The sequence below is a fragment of the Dendropsophus ebraccatus genome, chromosome 11 (assembly GCF_027789765.1).
Source record: "Dendropsophus ebraccatus isolate aDenEbr1 chromosome 11, aDenEbr1.pat, whole genome shotgun sequence".
NCBI lineage: Eukaryota > Metazoa > Chordata > Amphibia > Anura > Hylidae > Dendropsophus > Dendropsophus ebraccatus.
In genome coordinates this window covers 75,515,622-75,543,551 of record NC_091464.1, presented here as the reverse complement: position 1 = coordinate 75,543,551, position 27,930 = coordinate 75,515,622, and the positions used below count along the sequence as shown (strand labels likewise).

General features: G+C 41.9%; 1 protein-coding gene across 4 annotated transcripts in view; it reads left to right on the top strand.

Moving 5' to 3' along the window:
- The window catches only part of APP (amyloid beta precursor protein), a 178,328-nt gene that overhangs the window by 51,536 nt on the left and 98,862 nt on the right, over window positions 1-27,930 (top strand). For all 4 annotated transcript variants that reach the window (XM_069945834.1, XM_069945833.1, XM_069945832.1 and 1 more), the window contains exons 2-3: window positions 860-1,027; window positions 24,372-24,501. In XM_069945834.1, the coding sequence (XP_069801935.1) occupies window positions 860-1,027; window positions 24,372-24,501 (298 nt within the window). The remainder of the gene's footprint in view (window positions 1-859; window positions 1,028-24,371; window positions 24,502-27,930) is intronic.

Here is a 27,930-nt window from a genome sequence, read left to right as displayed (position 1 = left end):
GCCAACTAAAGTGTCCACCATACACACCAGACGTGTCAGACAAACCGACTGTTTTGGTAGCACTGGTTAACCATCTAATGATGATGTTATGGACAATAGTTGACTTTGGAGAGAGAAAGATTGGGATTAATTATAACCACCCAATTGTTATTTTAACCTCAAGGACATACAGTAAGCATCTTCAGAGGAGTCTGGTAGCATCATGGACACATGAATACTCCTTTTTTAGTTGAACAAGTATTCAACCAACAGCTATGTCTTATGTGTTGCTACCAGAGGTGTTCTTGTTCTGGTTGACCCAGCCATGTATAGCATGAATGACTATTCATTTAAGTAGCTGACATATAATGATCATAACAAGAATATAAAGCCATCTGCAGCTCCCACTGGTGATAATACCCGGCTTCTAGGTGACCTAGTGCAGAGAGATAGAGAGGGGTGTTCCGTAAAGGGCAATATTATCCATATCCAGTTGGAACTTTGTACCTATCTTATTGTCCAGTCGCTGCCCTGGGCTTTGAGTCTGGACAGTGCTCCCCTTTCTTATTTACTTGATCCTAATTTTACATTGGACTTCAGTTCTCAGGAGGGTTTGCATACTTTACTATGTAGGTTTCATGTTCAGTTAAAAAAAAAAAACTTCTGCCTTAAAAACTTGATCTTGCAAAGAATCCCATCACTGAGGTCACCCCAGCACAACTGGCAGCCAACCAAACCATCTCTCCTGCGTGCCACCCACCAGCTTCTGTATTCCGCTGTGTGCAAGCTACTCTATAAAATCATTTAACCACAGCTTCTAAAAATATTACAGCTGGTCTAGTATTTTCCACGTTGTAATTTCTCGGTTTCTTTTTCCTAGGTTCCTGCCGATGGGAACGCTGGACTGCTGGCTGAACCACAGATTGCCATGTTTTGTGGCAAACTCAATATGCACATGAATGTTCAGAATGGGAAGTGGGAGACAGATGCTTCTGGCACAAAGACCTGCATTGGGACCAAGGAGGGCATCCTGCAGTACTGTCAGGAGGTAAGTGCCTACTTTCTATGCTGTAAGGTTGGACATTTTGGAAGAAGTTTTTGGAATTGTTTTTCAGGAGAATATTATACGTGTGGTATGTTAACATGCCCTAGGTTTGGCCATACACCTCAGATTACTATTGGCCATATGCTTAATCAGTTGCCTGTGTCTCCTTTCTAAACTTTCCCTATACATATGCTTGCTGAGCCCCGTCAAGTGTGCCTGTGCTTCTCATCAGGGAAAGGTAAATAAGACAATGCCAGACACTTCTGGCAGGGGGTTATCTTGCTTAAAATTAAGTAACAGCATGCAATGTCAATCAGCAGATTCTAAGGCCAGCAGGATACTGTCATGTATTAAAGGGAATCTGTCAGCGTTTTTGAGTCAACAAAACTACTGCTAATTCCATATGAAGGACAAGCAGAGAAGTTAGAATGTACGCAAAGTTCTGGTCCTGCAGGTTGCTTTACAGAAGAAAATATCTTATAAGCACCTGGGCGCCACCATTTCAGGTGCCCAGGAGGCGGATCCTTCGTGATATAAACCTACAGGGCATTTGATTGACTCCTCCCCTTTAGCTATGAGTGGATCATTAGAGTCACTCATAGCTGAGTGGAGGGCAGGAGAAGTTCTCAATCTACAAAGTTCTGGGCACTTACTATGAAGGATCCACTTTCTGGTGCCTAAGATTCTAGATTCAAAGATTTTTTGGTAATGCACATTACATGATCTAAACTTTAGGAAGGCTTTATCTACACTTCTTCTTGCCTGAAGAAGAGATGTCTAAGAGGGAGTAGGAGGGAGTATGATTATTTGTATATAAGTATATCAATGGTCCATAGAAAAATGTGGTGAAGGGAGCACCCCTTCTGTTCCCAGAGTTGACAAGTCTTCCTCACCATAATATCTGTGTATCCATGGAAAAGGCACCTCAGGGGTGGTCACAACAGTTACAGGTGAAGGCTCGGGCGATTTCTTAGAGTGTAATAATAATAATGCCTGTGTAGATGTATAGACTTTTTGTGTTGATGTAGTCTTATCGTCATTTGGAAATTATGCCTTTTGGTTAAAGCATCCATCTGACTCCAGTCCATCACCAGCAGCAACTACAAAGAGCATGTAAGCCTTAGGGGTCAATTACACATCTGTAGAATTCTGACAGTGTTCTGCAGACTGGACCTGGGAGCTCCCTGCATTAGGACTAATTATGATGTCAGGAGCTCCTAAACAGTTTAAAGTTCATGCTAGTGTACTGACACAGCTGTGCGACTGTGTCAGTACACTACCGCAAAGTGTTGGATAACATTTTCTTTCACGTTATATGGATAGCTAGTACATGTACATTACTTATCTGGGGTGATAGACAATATTCTGCTGGATATTTTGTGACCTGGCAACATTGTACACACCAAGTCCTCAGCATAATGCCCTGCCACACTGCGAATATTAGAACATCATAGAGACCGAGCTGATGACTTGGCTCCAGATCCTCCAAATTTCTATCTTATTGATCGTCTGTGGGATGTGCTGGAGAATCAAGTCCAATCTATGGAGGCCGCATCTCACACCTTACAGGACTTACAGGTTCTGCTACAAAAATTTTGGTGCCACATCGCACAGGACCCTGGGTTCTAGTGAAGTCCATATCGACAGATCAGAGCTGTTTTAGCAGGCTGAAGGGCGTTTCATAATCTTTATTAGGTGTAGCTAATGAAGAGGGATTTCTCGTATCCATGTACTAAAATAAATTACGACTAATAAACCCCACCATCTTATAAGACGCAAAGGCTCTTTACGGGTCACTTTTCCTTATTATAAACCTGGTTCTTCAAGAACGCTCAACATTTTACACGCAGATTAACTTTGCTCCTATGGTGAAAGCAGATTTACAGCACATTTAATAAGTTATATCCACTAATATAATTATTATTCCCGCTTCCCTCTCTGCTCTCGGTGAGTGGCGCTGAGCCATGACAGCCTGTTCCACCTTTTTAATCTGTGAGAGCAACCAGTCATGAAAATTAGCTCTCGGAGACTTGTAGGAACTCTAATAATAAACCTGACATTGTGAAGAACGCCTGAGAAGTGTGTGTGTGGGGGGAATAGTTAGGCTGTAGGCACAGTGTATCGTCTATACGTAAAGTGTATGCCTGTAATAAAAATTAACCATACTATATAGTGCAATGCATATTGATCTGTTTTGTGGGTGCATCCCAAAGGTATCCTGGTTACCCTTTTTTTATGCTATAAAAGTAAATTTTCATTTTTTACTGTGTTAGGTCAAACCTTTCCTAATAAATTTTAATGAGGATTTACAGGATAAGCCAGTTTATAACCTATGCCCAGTAGTTGGCTTAGTTTCTTGTATATCACTGATATAAAGCCCCTATTACACGGGGCGATGGAGAGGAGCAAATTAGTGCTGTCAGTGCTTGCTTGCTCCTCGTTCCCCACTTGCTGCCGCCTATATTACCGTTGTGGGCAGCGGGCAAGTAAGAGCCGGGGTGGAGGGGAACGCGGAGAGCTGCCCAGGTGATTGCTAGATCGTCCCATAGAAGATATAGGTCTACTGCCGCCACTTCTACTCCACAGAGCGATGGCAGCAGATTTCACTGCTATCTTAGTCGTTTGACAGACAACAATAAGTTGACATTGTTCATGTCGGCTGATCATTGTCTTCTATTACACAAGACTAGTAACGTCCAATAATAGTTTTGTGTAATAGGGCCTTAAAGAGGACCTGTCGACCCCGATGCCGGGGTGCCAGGCTCCCGACCCCCGCTAGAGCACCTTATACGTACCTGATCGCGCCTGAGATGAGTCCAACGCTCATAGAGAATGACTGGTGAGTCCGACGCTCCGTAATTCTCTATGAGCGTTGGACTCATCTCAGGAGCGCGCGCACCGGGCTTCGGGCGCGATCAGGTACGTATAAGGTGCTCTAGTGGGGGTCGGGAGCCTGTCACCCCGGTATCGGGGGTGACAGGTTCCCTTTAAGGCTCCTATTAACTTCAATAGGACCTGAGGCTGCACAAGGAACAGAGCCAACTGCTTCTATCTCTGTTCTCACTATAGTGCGGTCACCGAACAGCTGATCAGCAGGGTAGCTGGGTGTCCTTACTCTGACCATTAAGTATTGATAGCCATTTATTTGGGAGACCGTTTTGTTATATTGTTACTAGTGGGGGTCCCAGTGGTCAGACCCCCATCAATCAGCTTGTTATGCCCTATCCTGTGAATGAGGGATAACTTCAGGAACTGAGAATACCCTGTTAAATATACTTTCTATTAGTGTCATCTGGATGATCAGAAAATTTGCAAGTGGGAAATTAAAGGAGCAACTACTTGGATTCATATGTTTAGCAGGTTCTCCTAAATCGTGGATGGGAACTTGCGGCCCTCCAGCTGTAAGGTCAAAACTACAATTCCCATCTTGCATGGGCAGCCAAAGCTGTCCCTGACCTAAATGAGTTGCATATAAGATGAGCCTAAAATTGGATCCCAAAATTCTCTGGTCATTGGATTATAATTTGTTCTTCTTCTGATAAAATTTTTTTTTATCTATCCCCAAAAAGCATTTCAGCTGACGAAAAATTTCCAATTATTGAAAATTATTCCTTGTCTCCTAAGTAAAGTTTAGAAGACCTTTCAGACTGTTCAGGTTCGTCAATGGTCTCCGAACCCAAACGCTCAGTATTTGATTCCCATTGCTGGAGAAGTTGGGTGTCACCTTTAGGGAATCCTGCAAATCCATGTTTTCCTGGCAGCGGCATCCAACTTCTCCAGGTACAGGGAATCAAATGCTGGGTGTTCAGGTCGAGAGAAAGTTGCCGAACCTGAATAGTTTGACTGGTTCTCCTAACACTACTCCTAAGGAGTCTGGAATCCTCAGTACGGTAATTAAATCAGCTTCCTACTTCTTTCTTGTAGTCTTTTTATGTATGAAGTTGGAACGGCTTTTACTAGTCATAACATTTACTGACTGGGAAACAAAAATTGAGCAGAACATCTGTTTTGAGGTTTTGGAATTTTTTGAAATTTACAGAGATATTTTAGTTTATGAAAAGAACAGAATGTTGTGATTGATTTCTTTTCTTTAAACCACAACAATGGGAACAATATATCATGTAAACCTAGAGCACCAAATAGAATAAAAAGGCTTCTGTGTCGTTCAAGTGTTTTTGCTGAAAAGGCAACTGCGTAATGTGCACACAGCAAACTCATGTAGCAAATACATAAAGCAGATGTCAGCCGGGATGCCCTCAATCTACTCTTCAATCTTGTGGGATAATGCACATCTGCGGTCTGAATTTATTAGGTTTCATTTGCTGACATTGTACTGTTCATCTGTGCTTAACAAAGAGGAGCAAGTCATCAAAATGCACCATAAAAGCAGAAGTAATCAAAATAATGAAGTTTTTTGTTTTTTTTTAAGGTATTACGTTTTTTGTCAGTGTTCCAACAAGTTGTTAGTCATTGTTGACCCAAGTAAATCATAACTTTTACCTCATAGTGGTTGCTATGTAGTTTGTGGTTCTATTAGCCACTCTTCAGAAAAGAATTGGACAAATTTTAGCCATAGCCAGTTTAAGTCACAGAAGCTGTTGCAACTTTTTAGTAGTACCATAGGTCTACTCCATTTCCCAAATAGTGACTGCAAGTCCTTGTCCAGTTCAACCAGAGGTCACTGCAGGTCTTCGTCCACTTCCACCAGAAGTCACTGCAGGTCCTCGTCCACTTCCAATAGAATTCATGGCAGGTCCTCATCCACTTCCAATAGAAGTCACTGCAGGTCCTCGTACAGTTCCCCCAATAGTCGCCACAGGTCCTCATCCACTTCCACCAGAAGTCACTGCAGGTCTTCGTCCACTTCCACTAGAAGTTGCTGCAGGTCCTCGTCCATTTTCACTAGAAGTCACTGCAGGCCCTTGTCCACTTCCACCAGAAGTCACTGCAGGCCCTTTTCCATTTCCACCAGAAGTCACTGCAGGCCCTTTTCCACTTCCACCAGAAGTCACTGCAGGCCCTCGTCCACTTCCACCAGAAGTCACTGCAGGCCCTTGTCCACTTCCACCAGAAGTCACTGCAGGTCCTTGTCCACTTCCACCAGAAGTCACTGCAGGTCCTTGTCCACTTCCACCAGAAGTCCCTGCAGGCCCTAGTCAACTTCCACAAGAAGTCACTGCAGGTCCTTGTCCACTTCCACCAGAAGTCCCTGCAGGCCCTCATCAACTTCCACAAGAAGTCACTGCAGATCCTCGTCCATTTTCACCAGAAGTCACTGCAGGTCCTCGTCCACTTCCCCCAAAAATCACTACTGGTTTTATCCACTTCAGCCCTCCTTTTCTCCAGTGAATTCTCAAGTTTTAGGGTGCTAATACACAAAGCGATTATTGGCCATATGAGTCTCAAAAAGCTAACAAAAAATATTAAAACCACAAGCACTAAATCAGATGCAAAAAAAGTTACCAGTTTTTTTTTTTGTTTTTTTTTAGCCCCTGGACAACTGCCCATGTATTTTGTATGTACAATTTACACTGGAGTCACCTGTGTAATAAAAATACAATTACTCCAGTTGTATTGGACCCTCTGGAGCTGTCGGCGCTTAGCAGAAAATACATATTCTATAAAGAATTGAATGAACATTTTTATTTTATCGTATTTTTCGCAAAAATGGACAAAATAATAGCCGCCTCCATATGATCTAATAAATGCTAGAAACCTGAACTTTCCACAGTTAAGTGTAAATGTCGTTTTCTCCAGGATCAAAAATTTCTAGCGTACCTGGCGGAGTGAAGAGATGGAGGTTGCATAGAAGTAACACATTAAAGGGCTCGAATTGTTACAGCAGCTTCTTCACCTCGGTTTGGTGTCAATTAAGCAACTCCCCCCTCTTTTCACTTCACAGCCACGTCTTTGCCACAAGGCAAATGTCTCCTGTAAACTAGGACTCATTTTCATGCAGCTACTTTAAAGCTGCGGAGTAAGGGAACTGTGTCTTATGGCGGCTTTTATATGGGTTCAGATTGAAGGCTTTCTGACCAGTTCCACTGCTGGGATGGTAATTTAACGGTCCGGTGTAATAGTTTTCTGCAAGGTAACTTAAATCTCCGGCGGTATGCTGGCAGTTGCCGGCATACCATCAGAGTTCTAATTTTTGTATATTTCCGTTGAACATCCCTTCGAGGGACAAAATATACCAAAAATTAAAAGGAAAAAATGTAGGGGCTACCTGGTTAAATGCTTGAGTCTACCATTAATTTCAAGAGCATGCAAGCACACTACTGATTTTTTTTTCTTCTCTTGCGAACTACCAGTTGGGTAACCAATGACTCCTCAGCATGCTCCCAATTCACAATGTTACCACTCACTGCAGCATTTTTGTAAATTAAAAAATATTCACAAATTTTAACCTTCTGTTTGATATTGCTAAATGGTGCTCAGTGTCAGGCTGCTGCGTTCAGCATTTTCCAGTAACTTAATATTTGATGATCCATTCTTATTGCCTTCAATTTCATTGTGGTTCAGAATCTTCTCCAGGAGGAAGTGGTATCCTTCCAGCTCTTACTACTACTGATTTTGGCTGCTACCTCCAATAGGTGGCACCAGAGAGAAAGCTCTCTTAGAGGAGAATAGCTACATCTCTCTTCTATATTCTTTTCCCAGTGGACTATGTTCTCTTGGCTGTTTTATTAATGTGCCGCGAAGACTAAATTGATACTTGAACCTGGGCAGGGATAGTCCAGTACATCGCTTATCTGTCCTTTGGTTCCGTGTTATATGAAAAATTAGACTGATAACAGTATGGAACAAATTGTAAGGGCTCAATCTCCTTCCCCCATTTCTGAGCCAGCTGCTTTCTGCTGAAGACACCGGAAACTGTATGTGAGCTGTTTACTACTGTGAACCCCCTCCTTTCCCTCCCTTCCAAAACAGCTCATATAAACAGTATCCCTGTTCAGCTTTCTCTGTAATGCCAGGAGGGTTAATCTGAGGCAAAGTTGCTGGTGACCTCACTGTAATTAACCCTCCCGGCATCGCAGAGTGCAGAGACAGCCTTCCAGAGTCACTGTTTATATGAGCCATCTCGGAAGGGAAGGGGGGGGGGGGGGGGAGGGGAGGTTTAGAGCGGAGATGAAGTGAACAGCTCACACACAGTCTCCTGTGTCTTCAGCAGAAAGCAGCAGCTCAGAACTGGGGTAATGCGACAGAAAAGATAATAACGAGTATGGAATGGATTGTTAGTCTCCCGGAGGGGTGATGATTCAACATGTATTTTACCCTTTTGATAGTCACTAATGCATCATCCCAATCCTATATTATCTGTGAATAGCTATTTGCACTATATTAAGAACCTGGTTTAAATTAAAGAAAATAACAGAGAAATTTAATGTTCAATATTATATAAAAATAAAATAATTTAATAATAAAAGCATATACAGCAAGCCAACAAACCAAGTCAATAGAAATAAGTATGTCCCCCAAGCATGCACTGTATGTGTATACACTTCCCAGTAACCAATCTCCTTGTCTAATCAATTCTCACACTTCTTACACCCAGGTCCATTCAACACTCGAGCGTCTTCACCAAAGTCACCGTCATGTCATAGAGAGAATAGTACTGTATAATTTGATTTGTGCCCCCAAGTACATGAGAGGACTGCGCAGCTGTGCTTTTATTTTTATTCTTTTTCTTAGGGCTTTGCATAGAAGCAAATTTAACATATCTGATTAGCATTTCCCCTGGGCACTTTTTGCCTTTCTGTTCTAAGAGCATAATTTAATGTATGCTGCCGGCCGTCGTGTTTGTTGTGACAGCTGTCAAAAAAGCCCAGACAATGGCGTGTAATGTGAGGACACTTAAATATTCCATAACTCTGCTCCTCAGCTGTTTTCAACCTCTCCAATAATGCAGAAGGCCAGATCTGATCCTCGGCTTCTATCCTCTAACTGGGGACTATGGAAAGTACGGCAGGTTTTAGCAATATATAGTTTTGAATTATTAAAGGGGTACTTCGGTGGAAAAAATTGATTTAAAATAAACTGGTGTCAAAAAATTGTTAATTAGTTCTACAGAAAAATCTTAACCCTTCCGGTACTTATAAGCTGTTGTATGTCCTGTTTTCTTTCCCTTCTAGCACAGTGCTCTCTGCTGCCACCTTTATCCATGTCAGGAACTGTCCAGAGTAGGAGCAAATCCCCATAGAAAACCTCTCCTACTCTGAAAAGTTCCTGACATGGACAGAGGTGGCAGCAGAGAGCACTGTGTCACACTGGAAAGAATATACTACTTCCTGTAGGACATACAGCAGCTGATAAGTATTGGAAGACAAGATTTTTTTTTTTAAATAGAAAACATTTACAAATCTGTATAACTTTTTGACACCAGGTTATTTGAAAACATTTTTTCTTCTCCAGAGTACCCCATTAACAAGAACAGGTCAGCAGAATGAACAGGTCCGATATTCTATAAGGCTAAAATAGGACAACAACAGAGAATGTTTATAATGGCAACTTGACCCTTCCTTTGGATTAAGATCTCTCTAACCTGCAAAATGACTTCTATCTGCTAAGTGCCTCATCTTTTAGTGCTGAATCCTTGGCCCATCCAAATACTCTGCAGAACTACAAGGTTTACTTTCTATGCACTTCAATACAAAAAGGCACTTTGAGGGGTGCAGACGCTGTATTGTTTATCAGAAAAAAACATCTGGATCTGGCTGTGTTCATCTGTATCCCAGATGATTCCTGGCCTCTGCATGTGTCGGCCCTGTAATAAATGCAAAGAAAGGATCAAATATGCAGCGTAAAAACTAAAACTCTTTAATAAATTCTGTTTTAAAACCAGGAAATTCAGGTTATGTGTTTTTGTCATAATTCAGGGCTGTTTATACAGAAATGTGTTGCTCCTTTATGCCATAGTTTTAAAGGGGAACTATCAGCAGGTTCGATGAATCTTAATTTGCTGATATGTCCCTATTGCACAGGAGACGCCGAGGACAAAGGTATGTCTCTTAAGCTTGTATTACATGTAGCGATTATCGTTTAAAGATTCGCTGTAACAATCGATCACTAGTGAAAACTAGCGATTTTGTCGCGAACAAATCTGAGGTTATTACGTTCACAGATTACTGTTATAAAAGATCGTTTTTATGTTGTCTAATGGCCGCTAATCGATCCTCAGGACGACCCACACAACATGTTTTATCAGTGAACGACTTATTACGTGAACAGATATGAAAACTACCAACAATAATGTTTCAACATGTTGAAAAACAAAAACGAATTCGTTCGGCGTTTGACCGTTGGGTGTTATTACACTGACAGATAATCGCTCATTTCCGATCATTCCAACAGATCGGAATCTGTTGACGCTATACAAATAAATATTATCATTCATTATAGTGAATTTTTAAACTATAATTGCTCGGTGTCATAGGGGCTTTACCTTCCTCCTCGGTGCCATTCTGGTGCAGTTAGTTGTTTTCCCTACCGTCCGGGGAGACTGTTAGGAGCACTGGGGGCCATTAGAGCACTGCCTGCCCTATAGAGTTGATCTGGATCAGCACTATGGGGCAGGCAGTTCGCCTAACGGTCTCACCGGACAGTCTAAAATACAACTAACTGCATCGGAATGGCACCGAGAAGGACGGTAGGACACATACCTTCCTACTTGGCTTCTCCTGTGCAAAACGTACCTATCAGCAGATTCCTCTTACCTGCTCATATAAATATGATTTAATAAAGTCTTTAAGATTTTACCCTGCATGGTCATCCAGTGTCACTAGTGTCAAGGTAGAGCCCTGGATCCAAGGGGAAAATCCATGTGGGAAATGCTGAGCTAGAACACAAGGTCGTCTCCTACACTATAATGATTGTTTCCCCCCAGTATTAGGCACATGATGGTTTCTGTAATATACAGAACGATAATAAGGGTCCTGTAGGGTCACATGACTTTATATGGAACAGACTAGAGATGATCGCTTCTCGGATGAGTCTGCATTTGAATACCAGTGGCTGACAAAGTTAAATACAGCCCTAGGGAGTCCTGGAAAACATGGATATAGCCCATGGCTCATGTCTAGTACAGACTTGTTACCATAATGCCACTGGCAGATGACTTTGCCAAGTTCATGAAACCTAAAATGGAAAGTTGAATGGAGAAAAAAAGAAGAGGGTATACAAAAAAAAGGAATTATTACCCAGCACATCAATACTTTAACTTCTTAAGTGTCAAATATGTAAATGTGCTCGGAAAAATCCCTTGAAAATTACCCCTCAATAGAGATGAGCCTAACTGGAGCATGCTTGAGTCCGACCATACGGCATTGGAATACCGGTGGCTGATAACGTTGGATGCATGGTATTCAGATTCCAAACGATCCGACTCGAGCATGTTCTAGTTGTGGTCATCTCTATTCCTCAATAAAAATAAAAAAACAAGAAAATCTCTCCTCCCCGTAACGTGCACAGATCCAGGCTGCCATTACGGAGCAGGTCGCCTGATGACCTTCTGCTGGGGAATCTGCAACCACATAATCACTTTACAATGGCGATATTACTGTAATAAGAAGAATCCTTTCCCAACTTCTGGCTAATTAGCGCCAGTAATTATGTTTCGTTATGAGGCGCAGCATCAGATTTAATTAATTTCCTACATTTTCGGAACACTGTGTACTTTTATGTCATCAAAGGACCCTGTTCATTCCCACTTTGAACTACGCTTTTAGTCTAAGACAGAGCCTGTCACCGGCTTTAACATTTATCTTTATTTATTACTTTCATATTGTAAGATGAATAATGAAATGACTGACTGTAAAAAAATTTTTTAGTGGTTCATATCTTATTTCACGAATATACAGGAAAGTCATGGAGGAAGTCCATATAGATAAGAGGGAGATTGTATTCTACATCTTCTTCCCATCATGTCCAGGCTGTAGACCTCCAAACGTTTAGGCCTTCAAGATTGGCCACAAGGCTTCTAGAATTGGTCCAGTCTTGTTAGGTGCAATTCACACAATGCCAATTTATTTTGACATGTATTTTTGCATCTAATTTCCAAACTAGGTGTGCTGCAGATTCACTCAAGGATTGGCCTCATAGTCATTCAGTGAAATTAGTCCTTAGTGTTTTTGTCACATGTAGGTAACATGCTATTGCCCTCACAGATTTATTTATTTTTTTTTTGGGGGGGGGGGGGGTACATAAATTTTCCTAAGTGTGTAAGCAGTTGTAGAAACCCTGTTCACATGCATAGAAATTAGCTCGACATTTTATCTGATGCCAATTTTATTTTGCCAAAGTCTGAGTCAATCTCACACTTGTGATTAGCTCCATACTTAAAGAGACCGGCTGACCCTCCACTAGAGCCTCTTATACTCACCTCGTTCCGGAAGTCCTGCTTCTTCAGCCGGTCCGGGGACAGAGATATAACCTTGGGAAGTCCGCCGCGTGCGCTGCTGAGGTGAGTCCGACGCTGCTGAGATGAGTCCAACGCCCATAGAAAATGACGGCTCCATTCATTCTCTATGGGCGTCGGACTCAACTCAACAGCGCGCGCGCCGGACTTCCCTCGGTGACATCTCCATCCTCGGACCGGCTCCAGGAACGAGACTTCGGGAACGAGGTAAGTATAAGAGGCTCTAGCGGGGGTCGGCCCGGCTCTGACGCGGCACGGGGGTGACAGGTTGAAAACTTTTTTTTTTTTTTTTTATTCATTACAGTACAAAAATACTTCGTCACAGGTCTGTAAAAGTCTTTAGTTTATGTTCTAGTGAATCGATTCTAGAGAAAATTCTAGAGAAGTGGAGATGGGTAAAAATATTAAATGATGCCTGAACTAAAATGAAGGAAAAGTGCTTTTATGGCACAACATTTGAACATTTCCAACCCTGTGTGTCCTCCAGGTTTAGGAGAATTGTTTTCCACGTTATTTACTCGTGAAGCAAGGGAGATGACCACTGTTCTTGGATCTGAACTCTTATAGCTTATATGTTTTGACAGGTTATGCCCTATCCACTGTACCCATGTGATAGGGCCTAACAAAGTGATAGAAGGGGCCTGACCACTTTGTGCCCCCACAATTTCAAGAACATTCTCTTTGGAGATGTGTAGTTATGGTAGTAGTGTAGAGATGTAGCTTTGTCCATTTTCAGTGATTCTTCAGAAAATGAAATGAGCTGTGGCACATATACAAAGCCCCAGCTCAGATTTCAGGGTCCCCATTACTGAGGTCACAGACAGACCCCGTCCCCAGTCTCTTAGGTATACTATATCCTATGGATACTGTAGATTGGGCATAACTTTATGCTAATACTGAACACAAAAGATAAGAAAACCCCAAATGACCTACATTGTAAAATGGTATCAAATATTTCATCAACACTTTATTACTTCACCCACAAAGATCATGTGATTTGGAAGTATCTTCTAATGCATGACCCTTAACATTTCTTCAAAAAAGGATAACTTTCTCTACTCTTTAAAATCTTATTTTTTATAAAAAAAATTCCCTAAAAGTAGTTTGTCCCACTAGCATAATCTGTGAGGGTATCTGTCTGCAAGTGTTATGTTTTCCTACAGCTCCCCCACAGGGCAAATGAAGCATTACACGGTTCAAAAACAATAGACTGTATAAATGACATAGGGCTACTCTCTATGCGGGTTAATAAATGAGGGTTCTAAATGAATCCACTCCCTTTATTAACTATGAATATCATTCTGGGGTATTTTAAAATGGCTTCTCTAGATGCTTAGTGCTACATTTTGCTCTTTAAACACAATTTATAGCCGGCACACTGTATTCTCCATGACTAAGTTTCGGGAGATGACTCATAAAAGCTGTTGAAGCTAAGATGATTTACGGCAAGTCATTCTGTGTAGGGCTGTGTTGGCTAAAAATCCTCCCATCTGTGGCATGTTACCATTGCCAGCCACACACTGTTCATTGCTATTTTTATTTATTTCATCTTTATTATGTCTCTTCTCTCCCGCTGCTTGGACCGTAATGACACAATGCCGACTACATCTCGGCATCAGGTTGGCTATTTGCAATGCATATGTGCAAACGACCATTTGATCTTTTGCAAATCAAAAAAAAAACATTCGCCTTTTACTTTTGTTCAGTCTCGCAACGCTGGAGGAGGTCCTGCTGTGCGAGATGCTCGCATGGAAACTGGGACAGTGCAGTGTTAAATATAGAAACATGGCAGAAAAAAAAAGCTGAACATGCATAATTGACAGCTCTTGGGGTTCACAAAATATCTTCCAGCGATTCCTAATACAGAGATGGAAAAAGATAAACTAGAATTTAATAAAGGGATAAATAAAAATAAAAATGGAAAGATTGTAATTGGGTTTGATATTATGTACCAAATATCCAAAGACAGGCTGTCCATGGTGTAATGATGAGCTGCTGAGCACAATGCTTTCTGTTTGGGTGTAAACATTCCCTATTAGAACAAAGGGTTATGCCAGTCTAACCTTAATGGTCACCATTTTACTACAATTATTTTCTTAACATCTTTGCTAGATGTTATCAAGCCTCAGTATAGATTGATTCTTTGCCAATTTTTTTGTATATATATATATATATATATATATATATATATATATATATATATATATAATTTTTTAAATCAACTGGTACCAGAGATTTGTATTTTACTTCTGTTAAAAAAAAAATCTCAAGTCTTACAGTACTTATCAGCTGTTGTGTGTCCTGCAGGATGTAGTGTATCCTTTCCAGAAGAGGTTTTTCTATAGGAATTTGCTACTGTTCAGTTCCTGTCACGGACAGAGGTGGCAGCAGGGAGCACTGTGTCAGACTGGAAAGAGTACACCACTTCCTGCAGGACATACATCAGCTGATAAGTACTGGAAGACTTGAGATTTTTTTAATAGAGGAAAATTACAAATCTCTGGCACCAGTTCATTTTAAAGAAAAACTGCCCCTTTAAAGATTTTTTATGGGAAGAATACAAACTTTGGCTACAGTTCCCCCCTGGCATAGCACAATAAACCAGCCATAGTTATCCCTCCTACTGCTCATGCTTTGAAATCTTCTGACCCCAGCTGTGTTCCCATTCTGCTGATGCAGTGCTCAGCCAGTCACAGAGCTGAGCAGGGACAGGATGATCGCAGAAGTTGGCAGAAAGAGAACACAAACGTAACCAGAAGGTTGCACAGCGGGAACGAGGGAATGGGGGGGGGGGGGATTAAGTATGGTAAGCCAAGCCACATGAATGATTGTTGTACTATTACTTTGACCCTTTAAATTCATCCCAGTCCCAGTTAAATTTGGGTTCAGCCGAACCTTAAACAAACTGCACTCAAAGAGGTAAACGATTATGAGCGCTTAGCTCTTTGTGTAATTCACAAGTTCACTCATCAATACTTACCTGTCCGCGCTTCCCCAATATCATCGTCCTCTGATCTTAGGTGTCTCCAGCAGCGGCCAAGTCAGCGGTCACTGACTAAGACAAGACAGCGCTGCGGTCAGTGGTTGGTTTAGCTGGCTGTCACTCTTGCTGTCCTGTCTTAGTCAGTGATCACCTGAGGTGACTGTGATCAGCAGGGGGCATCGGAGATCCGGAGGAGGACACTGGGGGAGTGTGGACAGGTGAGCATACTTTTTTTTTTTTGTATTAAATTGTGCGGCCACTATCTTTACAAACTTGATCATAAGATTCGGTTCACTCATCTCTATTGGCCACACATCCCATTTTTACACAGGGCAATGTTCAGACAAAAACAATAATTTTAATGGCCACACAAAGATCCAGTGAGCTGACAAATGAGTGTTTGCTAGTTCATTGGCTGATTGCTGGCAGTTTTACGCTGGCTGATTATCAGGAATAAGTGTTCTTAGTAATGCACATTGTGCTGATAATTGGCCCACGTAAAATTCGCTGACCCCTCTAAGCACATGTGTTTGTTATGGTGCAGTATATATAAATCCTATTCAAAGATGTTTAATGTGAAAGGCGTAAATCCCCCTTTAATGATACTCACCTCTAGTGTTTCATAGTAGTAACAGGTTCCCTCTACGCATTGTTCTTTCATACCCCCAAGGGACGTATATTCAGAACCTGAGCTGCCATCTAAAGGTCACGAAAAATGTAAAAAGAGCAGGTTACCCATTGACTCACAATAAATGTTTCTATGTGCTACAATTATGTGAAGAGGATTCTGTGATCTCACATTTCACATATCGTGTTGGTGCTTCAAAGGCATGAAAGGTAGATATGGCCTAAAGTGAAGATCACACAGATCGTAAGTGTCACTGATGGCTTCGAAGGTGTTACAATTACTTACTATTTACTTTGATATATAGATGATGTTTGTTTTTTTTATGTTTATGAACTATCCATATTCTGGATATAAGTCTAGGACCTACCCATCAGTCTAATGAAGCAGACTTACAGCATAGTATGAAGTTGTTGTGCCTGAAGTTCAGTCCATTAGATACGTATGTATAGTAGATAGGAGAACAGTTTGAATGAGTCTGAAGGGTCCCCAATTGGGACTCAAAAAGGAGCATCAGTCTCTGTAATGGACACTTATTTGCTGAACCTTCACACAACTTAATTCATGCAACCACATTGAAGTAATCATATAAATTGCCTTGATATGTATACATACCCATATATGTGTGCTATAGCATTCATTTTTTTCCCGTACACTTTGCAGAGCGGAATGCCGTACAGGAGCCACTTAGCCTCCAGTATATGTATTGGAGAGAAGGGGGTGCCATATACTGTCTGTGTCCTTAGTGTTAAGGCTAGTGTTGAGTGAACTCCCCATAGGCTGTAACCATTTTCTCCTGGCAGCCTTTCAACTTCTTCAGCCACTGGGAGTCAAAAGCCGAACATTGCAGAAACTGAACAGGTTGGCAACTTCGCTTTGCTAGTTAAAGGCCTTTTACACGGTCCAGTTACCGAATGAACTTTCACTTCTGACTATTGGCCCAGTGATCAGCCAATAAAAACATTTGCTGATTGGGGTTTTTTATGGAGGCCTAAATGAAACAAATGTAGCCCCATCTGCAGGATATTTGAGCCGTGTAAATGGCTGAGTGCCAATAGGTGCGAGTTACAACCATGAGTTGGACTGTCTAAAAGGGGCCTTTAGGGTTCTATTACACTGGCTGACTATGGCCCGATCATTTTAGTAAACGAGTGCCAATCTGCTAGATCGTCACTTGTTTACTGGACCTATTAGGAGCACTGATAATCGGGCAGTAAGGGCTGCATGGACATCGTTAGCGACAGGCCGCTCAGACACTGCAGCTGCCGGGACCGGGAAGCTGCGGAGCACAGGAGAGAAGACCAGGAGTGGGGAGAGGTAAGATGTCAGGTGTTTAGGGAATCGTCAGCCATCGGCCGCTCATTGCTAGAAGCTGAGTGTATTCCCGGTTTACTGTCCAGCTATTTGCGCTTGATTGAATGGATCGGTTATAGAGTTGTTGTTGTTTTTGACCTTTTGGATAAGTCCTTGTCTGTAGTTCTTTGCGTTAATTGGCCATTATGACTGCAGTCAGTCTAGTACCTAATGGGCAAAATACCAAACCCGGTAGATTTCTTCTATGTTCTTTCATCAGGATCCATAGAGAGAGCACATCAAGTCGGTCATTAGAGGACCACCTTTCATCTCCGAGAGTATTCTACTCAAGAGTCTCAAGTGTTAAATGAATGGCCATGTGCAGGTGGACACTTTCCCATCACCGGTTGAGACAAGGCATGCTCTGAGAAGCGGCCATGGAGTTGTCTTTTAGCATGTCATCCAGACAGATGAGGGAAATGACATCTTTTTAAGTATTGCTAAAAAGTAATTTGTACCGAAAACTGGGGCTTATCTCTCTTTGTAGTGTCAGGATAGATGATGTATAGTCACTTTTAAGAAAGTTATTTGTGTCAAGCCACGCCGTCAGTATCTGGGTGAATTTAGTCTCCGTGGGGATTGATTGATTACTTTACTTAGGGTTCTTGTCTGAGAAGAGACTGTGAAATGTATTTAGCAATCATCTTGGGTACTTTTGCAGCACCTGCAGGAAAGAGAGGCTGTTCTTCAAGGGCGCCTTTTAGAGTGTTACAAACCAGGTCAGACAAACAGATCTTAAAGCCCAATGTAGCTCAGGTATATAATGTAGGAGTACTCCAATATGGTCCATATGCACTGCTTAACTTTGAAATAGCAACACCAAGAAGGAAAAGCCGTGGACTATGGAAATCCCAGACTTGTTAATGATATGAAATGAAAATAAAACACTCAAAACCTCTCTCAGAAAGACACACACTTGTATACCTGGTATGCTATTAGTGGGGATATTAATGGTTGTCTGAGAAACGTTCTGCCACGCTGAATGCCCTTGTGTACGCAAGTCAGGATCCGCTGCTGACAGCTCCCTTTGCAATTGCCGACCAATGACGTCCCATGGGTGCTCAGTGAGAGACGTAATACTGATTCCACAAGTCTCTGAGTTCAAGAGTTCTGTCCCTCTCGGTTTGTGACAAGTGGTGATGACTGGCACATTTTTTTAACCTGGGTTTTATACCATCATAGGCCCGGCCACAGCCAGGTTCTTGATATTGGCCACTCCTAATACTTGCGCCATATTATCTCTCCTTCCCTTTATTTTCTACGTACGTTCATTCGTTCGTCCTTTCTTTCTTTCTTTCTCTCTCTCTTTCTTTCTCTTTCTTTCTTTCTTTCTTTCTCTTTCTCTTTTTCTCTTTGTTTCTTTCTCTTTCTTTCTCTTTTTTCTTTTTCTCTTTCTTTTTCTTTCTTTCTTTCTTTCTTTCTCACGCTCTTTCTTTTTATCTCTTTCACTCTTTCTTTTTCTTTCTTTTTTTCTTTTTCTTTCTTTTTCTTTCTTTTTCTTTGTTTTTTTTCTTTTTCTTTCTTTCTTTCTTTCTTTCTTTTTCTTTCTTTTTCTTTTTCTTTCTTTTTCTTTCTTTTTCTTTTTCTTTCTTTTTCTTTCTTTGTTTTTTTCTTTCTTTCTTTCTTTCTTTTTCTTTCTTTTTCTTTCTTTCTTTTTATTTTTTTTTCACTCTCTCTCTTTTATTCTTTTTCTATCTCTATCCCTTTTTCTCCCTTCTCTCCCCCCCCCCCCCCCCCCCTTCTCTTTGGAGTCCTCAGCTGGTCATTGTCATCACACTATACAGCACTGCAGCAGCCTACAGCTAGAGGCATACAGATGGATGGGCAAGCCTCCAGTATATCAACCTAGTACGAGCTGATACAGTACCTGTATCTCTTCTGTAAAGACCTAATGTGAAGAGGTGTCATAAAAGCAAATGAATAATCCACTTGTATTGTATTGTTGTTTGTATTGTAGATTTAGTAGCAGTCATATCGGTTTAATGAATAGGGAAAGTCATACAAAATATCATGGGGAAAAAAGCCTACATTTTTGTACATCAGACGCTAGGGCTCGTGGTTCTGTCCGTGCACTCTCTCACCTTTCTTGATCACTTGTGTTTCCATAAGAGCCAGCATTGGGTTGAGAGCTCTCCTGGCCGCACTCAGCGATTCCAGGCTTCATAGGAGACTACACAATAGTTATTAATGTAAAGTATTATCACATGGTCTAATACAATGGAGAATAGCTCAAGGCTCAGTGCATTAGGAAACGCATTAACATTAGCTTTCATGGCTGCCATACAGGTATATAGTATGGCACCTGCTGTTCTGCTGAACTTGGCTTCCTAGGGGGATGTAAGTCTCCTCCTGAAGAATTGTGGGACATAATAAAATACACGGATGTTGCGTATAGATTCTATAATATAAAGTTATTAAGACCTTACATTTTATGGTAGCTGATTGGCAATTGAAAAATTCTAGTGTGATAGTCAGGTACCGATCCTGTATCCGGTGTTAGGATTTTTTTTATTTTTTTAACAATCCTGTAACATCCTGTAATATACTTCAGAGCTGCACTCATTATTCATCCAGTGGAGTCACTGTGTACATACTTCCATTACCAAACTTATATCCTGCATTATACTTCAGAGCTGCATTCACTGTTCTGCTGAGTCCATTGACAAGCTAGTCACCAGACACCCCCCTCCAATAATGTCGCTGAGCTTCTACGAATCAGTAGGACAGTTCATTTCTCCTGTGCGACTTAATGTAAGGACTTCTCTTCAGACAGCGCAAGATTCCGCCAAGCTGTGCACATACATTTTAAGCAGCGGGGAACGTAAGGTTTCAGCTCTGCAGGCAGCAGAATTGTGACTACAGCTCTGGATTATAATGGTCTGTTAACCAGGATCAGTACTAGAATTGATGCAATGCATTTGCAGATTCCCCCACCCCCTATGCAGATTATATACATATAGCCACAAAACTATATTGAAATGTGAACGCTTGCTTTAAAATTTCCGATTCTTGAGAGTAGCTCGGCTCGCACGGGGAATAAGAATATAAAATTCTGCCTGCTCTCGGAGGAGGTGAGCTTTCTCTTTGCCGCGTGGCAGAATAATTGGCATTCCACCAGCAGTTTACAATTGTCACGCTTAATGGCTGCCTAATTTTAATATAATAATTTCCTTCTCCTGCAATATTTATATTACCTTTTAGAGAACATGTAGCCCGGGGCGGCATCACAAAGAAAATAAAAAAATAAAGGCAAGCTTTTTTTTGTGAGTTCTGAAACAAATGTTATGAATTTTTTTAGAAAGAATGATTTACCGTTTTGTAATATTTTTTTTTTACGAATAACTGGTGTATAATGCAGATATCATTTACATACTGAATGTGGGAGAGCGGCCACAGCGCCCACATTAAACTGGTTATGATGACCTGTAATACAGACACAGTACACCAGGGGGCATGGCTAAATGTCGCCAGCTGCGCCCACCCATCTATTTCTGCTGCATTGGAAATGTTCCGGCTAAGGCTCTGTAGCTACTGAGGGGGCAATGTATCTGTGTATATGGGTATGGACAGATAGTACTTGGACTACAGCAATGTTTAGGCAGGTGGTACGTGTCACAGTGATGCCAAGGCGCCCAGCACAACATCCCTGTCGTCTTCTCATAGTGCATCCTGGTTCCATGTGTTCCTAGGTAAGTGATCCATACACAGCCGTCCGTCCACATGATGTAAAAGAATAATTCAGCAGGTCATGGCACCTCCTTCCATTAGCCATTGGTCCAGTTCTGATGCTCCTGTGCCCATTGTAAGCACTTTTGGGGATGGACCAAGGAGCCCTAACCAGGTTGTGGCTACCATGCCCTATACACTATAAGCTTTAATGTACTGTGTTATCTGACACCTTTCTATCATTACAGGAGAAACTGTGCAGGGTAGCAGTTTGGGCTATGGTAGCTTATCTATGGGATTAGACCAGACAGGCTAGCCTTTGTATTCAATGTGTATATTATTCCAGCAATGATTGAGAGAGAAGTTGTATAACTTGTAATGTGATTTAAATAAATAAAATGTAATAAAGGTTCAAAATGGCCCTCTGCTGCCACCAGTGGCTGTGTTGTCAACTGCAGGGCTGCTCAAACCCTGGTCCTGACACTGTTGCATATGACTAGCGCTGCAGCTTGGAGATACTGAGCCTTCCCAATGTGTATTCTAATGCATGTTAGCATTAGAATAGACCTTGCAGTTGTGTCACTGGCGCAGCAGGTGTAGCACTCTGTAGCACTGCGAGTGGGGATAACTGTCAGCTGCCATTTGCTCTTTTAAAGGGTGCCGCAACTGCAGTGCTAGTGACACAGACAGCTTCCCCCAGTGTAATCTCTATTCCAATGATAATATGCCTAAGAATAGGCATTAAAGTGCTTATCCAGTGTTAGGATTTTATTTATTTTATATAACTCATCTCTGCGGGTGAATATAATAAACACGTCATGCTTACCTCTCTGCGCTCCCTCTGTGACTTGCTGCGGCGTCTCTGGGGTCCCTTCTGACTCGTCACTTCCGAGATGAACTTGTCCCAGGATTGACACCCCACTCCGCCAATCACGGACTTAGACAGGACTGCGCCGGGGCCAGTAATTGGCTGAGCGGGCTGTCACTCCTGAGACCGTTTCATCCTGGAAATTACAAGGCTGCAGTCAGCGGGGGACACTGGAGACACTACAGAAGGACAGCATTATATAACAAATTTCCTAACACCGGATAACCCCTTGAAAGAGGGGAAGAGGCTCAGCTATTGCTAGAGATATGTAACTGTCTCCGCTTCAGCGGCCCTGCAGTTCCTGAAACAGTCATTTGTGGCAGCACAGAGGTTGAGTTGCCCCCTACTGCTAATTCTTAATGTTAATAATAAATGCAAAAAAGGGCCCTTTAATAAAAGTTAGGTACTCAAATATATATCGGCAATACACCTGACACCTTCCATTCACCTTCCTTCATGGTAGGTTTTAACCACTGCTTACTAGACCAGCCACTTTGTGGATACCCTGACGAGACATCAAAATTTTGCCCTCGTCAGAGTCGTTTAGACCCTTAAGCTTGTCCATTTTCCTGCATCACTTGGTACCTAATCTATTCCCCTCAATGCCAACTGCCAACCTCAATGCCAATCAATGTCAATGGAATGAATAGGTAGCTATTAGAATATGATATATATATATATACATGTGCCATCCAGTACCCATTAAAATTTTCTATACATTTTATTAGAACCACAGGGACAGATCTTTTTTGCTTTTTACCTCCGTTATGTTTTTTTTCTCCTGTGACGAAAATAAGAAAGAAAAAAAGAAGGAAGGAAGGAAGAAGGAGAGGGGCAAAGAAAATGAGTAGCAATTTGTATCTCGTATTCCCTGAAAGTCCCGGGGGAGGACTCATGCAATCATTTGTAACTGTCGCTGGAAGCACACGAGAGGCTGGAGAAGACGTTGGGGGTGGTTTGATGTAATGCACAGCTCTAGTATTCATTATTTCTCGCTGTTTATTATAGCACAGATGCACATCCTAAGGAAATAATTTTACGCTGAAACCATTATAACAGTGTAATGGTATTCACCAGCCGCATTACTAAATATGCTGCCACAAACTCAACTTTAATAAGGACATTGCTCACTGTCACATAGAGGCCTCCTCCAGCACTGCTTTGTGTGTGTGAGAACATACACGCTTAGTTATTGGTAGCCTCCCTGAGGCATCTGGGGGCAATAAATGCAGCCTGTGGCCTGATGTTTTCCAAAGAACTTCTTGTTAAAAGTAATTTATCATGAAAAAAAAAAATGCGCGTTCTTTGTTGGTGTTTTTTATACTTTTCTTTATGAATTTTGAATTTGAATTTTAGAGCAAAAACCCACTAAGCTGGGGTTTCCTGCTGCGTGCAGCTCACTTGTCAGCTTTGCTGTGTAGACTGGGACAGAATCAACAGGTGGCAGGGGATTTACTGACAGCAGGGCCAAGATAGTGCAGGGTAGAGTTGCACTCCACCACTTTGGGTGCAAACCTATATCCACACTAATCTGCACTCATAATCTGTGATTTTTCTCCACCCATTAAAGTGTACCTGTCGTTTCAGGTGACTTCCGGATAGGCTATGGAGTTGTGTGTACGTGAGGGTTGTCATATATCTTGTATGTGACATTTATCTGAAGATTTCTGCTCTGTCAGTCCAATCTGTAATTTCCATCTCTCCCAGAGCTGATGAGCGGAGTCTAATGTTTATAGTGTCTGCAGACAGAGGAGGAGATCCTGTCCTTTTGTGTTTGTGCTCAAAAGCAGCGGCATGGAAGCCATGATAGAGTCTAAACTGTGTGTAAAGCCCAGGGGTGAGATGTCTTACTTGCAGAGTTGTCTCTTAGCTGTCTCTCTCTAATTATGCACCATGGCACTTTACCTTTCTTCTCCTTTTCCCCTTTCTTTTAACTTGACTCTTGAGCTAGCTACAGTAGGGAACAAGAGCAGTGCAGAGCGGATTTTTATGAGTGAAATACAGTTTTGAAGGCAGGGAATGCTTGATAACAGAGGAAGGAAGCAATTATGTCTGGTAAGATATAACAGGAAGGAAGCATTTTTGTCTGGTAAGATAAAGCGCAAAGTTTCTTATGTACTGTTGATCTGTGAAGTCTGTTGCTACAACAGTGCCTGTGTGAAAGGGTAATTCAAATTAAGTTCATCATCATTGATGGCCAGCGATGTCATTATGGCATAGAGGTCTTGTTAGGGATTTTATACTGAAGCACAGCAGGTCCCAACTTTACCTCTGGTCTCAGGTGATGGGTGAACACTCAGCATTTACATGTTGACCTGCATTGCACACCAGAGTTGGACTGAAGACTAATTCTGCTTTATGTTTTAGCTGCTGATCATGAAATAATTACTAGAAAGCTTTTATCTCTGACTGAATGTTATTGTGTCCTTTCTTCTTCAGGTTTACCCAGAATTACAGATAACCAATGTGGTAGAAGCCAACCAACCCGTCACCATCAATAACTGGTGCAAGAGAGGCCGCAAACAGTGCAAGAGCCACACTCACATTGTGGTCCCATACCGGTGTTTGGGTGAGTGTCCATCACTTTACCATTACTTGTACATTGTGGTTGGGCAATAATAACAGAGTCGTGTATTTGGGATTGGCAGTTCTCGTATTTGTAGACCTTCTGAGTTTGGGTTGTTACACATTGTCATGGGCCCGCAACCCCCCAAAAGAGTATGCCTTTTGGTATTGGCATATTTTTATATGAAGGCATCACAAATATGCTAACGTTATAGTATCGGAAACATGTCTTGACCTTGTAGAGGAACGAGATGTGTTAGATGGAGCCGGGAGCTAGCTGCCATCAATGCCATACACGAATGGCTGCACATTTTGTGATCTCTATTACTGTCATCGGATGACAGTGGAAACGTGTACCGTCTTACTTGTTATGTACTCGGCAAGACCTAATCCTACTGAGCCAGGAGGTAGAAATTCTCCCTCTGTCTTCTATCCACTCTAGGCAAGTTCCTCTATAGGGTGGAGATAGGCTGCCCTATGTATTCGCCATTTCCTCACACATGATCAGGCACCTGCTATGGGCAAAGTCTGCTTGCTACTTTTTCACCTTGGGTTTATGTAAAATGCAGTTTAACCAGTTTTCTTTTCTTTTCTTTTTTCTTTTTTTTTCAGCTCATACCTTATAAAACATTTTAAGATGTTTACCCTTGAACACGTTTATTTGTATCTTAATAGATTGCAGATTACATTAACATTATTATTATTGAACATTTTTCTGGTAAGAGGCCCTAGTGTCCTTCATAGAATACCATACTGACTGCAGTCATCTGAGGGAATTTTAGTGTTTAGTGAATGCTGTGTATACATTGAACTTAAAGGGGTAGTGCGGTGCTACACATTTATTCACTAAATAATACACATTACAAAGTTATAGAACTTTGTAATGTGTGCTATTTAAGTGAATGCCCCCCTTCCCCGTGTTCCCCCCAACCCGGAAGTGTGGTGCATTATACTCACTGCATTACTGTCGACCCTGGCCGCCACCTTGGGACAATGATGTAATCTTCAGGAGGCCGTCCCCCTCTGGCGTGTCATTAGCTGCTTAGCCGCAATTGGCTGAGCACAGGTATGCTCAGCCAATCGAGGCTGAGCAGCTGATGACGCGCAACAGGGGGGCCGGTATGAGGGGAGGGCTGGAGCGGTAAGGCTGGCTGCCTGGTGATAACGTATTCGACCCAAGATGGCGGCCAGGGTCGTCAGTGATTCTGTGAATATACGGCATCACATTTCCGGGGGTGGGGGGGGAACACGGAAAAGGGGGCAAATCACCTAAATAAAACACATTACAAAGATGTATAACTTTGTAATGTGTGTTATTTAGTGGATAAATGTGTAGCACCGCACTACCCCTTTAATAATAAATCAGCATACAGTAAGCTCCCCCTAGTGGCGTCTACAGGTAGTTAAATATTTCAACATTATGAGGGAGTCTTAGAGTTTAGACAATACTGTAAGTGGGATGCTCGGTGTCCCTCCAGTGCCCTGTGTCCCTCAGTGTCCCCCTGCCATCATCCTCTCCAGCAGCCACAGCCCGCACAGCTCTGGGAGTGGGGTTGTGACATCACCATGTTATCCAGGAAGTGACATCACCATGTTATCCAGTAAGTGAAGCCTTAATGCAGTAGTAAGTGCACTTTCTGTGCATTTCCTGTAATAAGTGTACATTGGTGATTTGGTGATTTGTATAACTTTTTTTTTTTTTTGGGGGGGGGGGGGCAAAACAATACTTTAATAAAAAAAAAAAATTGCAAATGCTGGGGAGGATAAAAAAAAACAAAAACATGCTTTTACTACCTCCTCCGCTCCATCACTGGTGGCCACATACTGCTGCTTTGGTCCCCAGGTCCTGAGCCACTTCCTGGTCTGAGCAGGGACCCGGGAAACCGAGCATTAGGATGTGGCCACCAGCGCTGGAGCGGGGAAGGTAAGAGCACAATATTTTATTCATCCTCCCCAGCACTTGCTAAAAAAAAAAAAAAATGGGTCTGGCCAGACTTCTCCTTTAATTATAAAACAGTATGCAGTAAGCTCCACCTAGTGGCGGCTACAGGTAGTTAATATTTATTATTTATGACTTCAGTCATCTAAGGGAGATAGTAGAGCTTAGTTAGTCTATATACATTGAACTCAATAATAAAACAGTATAGTGGTGGCCGCAGGTGGTTAAATATTTCTCCTATAGGTATAGCTATACAAACAAAGAGCTCTGACTTCTATAAGCCTAGAGCTACCTAGCTTGTGATGTAAGAGTCGCATTGCATTGTTGAATGGCATCTAATGATTGTCAGTGTGGTCATGGTGCGACTCCCTTTCTGAGGAGTATATGGTGCAACTCTTGCAAAAAAAAAAAAAAAAAAAAGTCACATGTGCCTTTGCCAGCACTGACCTCAGTGTAAGGCTGGGCTCACACGTCCATAATTTCTGTCCGGGTCCGTGCCAGGGCCATGATTCATTGACCTGTGAATGGGGCCGTGCAATGGCGGATGGCTACAGATGTGAAAGTGGCCTCATGCAGCTTGCAAAACTTTAACGCAACAGCATATCTCAAGCACTTTGTCAAATACTTTGGTTGTGTGGCATTTCTTCAACTTTATTTCTCATGACCACAGGTGACTTGGCCCCAGCATAAGAATTTATTAGCAATGAATGTTGGATGTAAAAATGTAATGGTGCCAAAGGTGAAACTTCATTTTAAAGAGTGTTTCTACCAAAAAATGTAAGAGCGAATTCTTCTATCCTCTCCTATATATAGCGTTCAAACCGAGTGTCATCTAGAGCCCAGAACGTCAGAACCTGCCACGTTATATAGAAATCGGAAAGTAGAAATCTAATTAGGCTGAAAATCTTAGAAAGCTGGGGGTGTAATAGAGACCCGATGAGCTGTACCCCACATAGGTGTCTGACAGCCGGGACCCTCCTCCTTTGATTGGGGGGGCAACTTTTCAACATTAATAGTTTTCTATTAAAACTAAAGTTATGGAAACCTACAAGAATGAACAATGATGGCTGACATGGGTCTTCACGGCCAGTGTTATTTTTGGTCATGAAACACGTCGGCAGCAGCGTTGTCATAGTGTGAAAGCATGTTTGATTTTTCTCATATTAAAAAAAATATATATATAAACTTTTGATGGCTCTGTGAAGAGAGGTCCTGCTGGGGCAAAGCGCCGCCATTAAATCCTTGTTACCGCCTCTCGCGGACGGGTGTTTTATGTGGGTTTTAAACTGCCCTATGCAGAATATTGCTGGCAGCATGAAATCTGTTTCTTTTATTACACGTCACGTTGATTTATCTCGGCTGTCTCTGTTTTATGACACCTTAGAAAATATCCCATCATAACGTGTGATTTATGCCGTGGTATTATTAAGATTCCTCCGCGCCATTATTATCCTAGTATTTCCAAAGTCGGAGCTGTAATTATTTTCACAATAA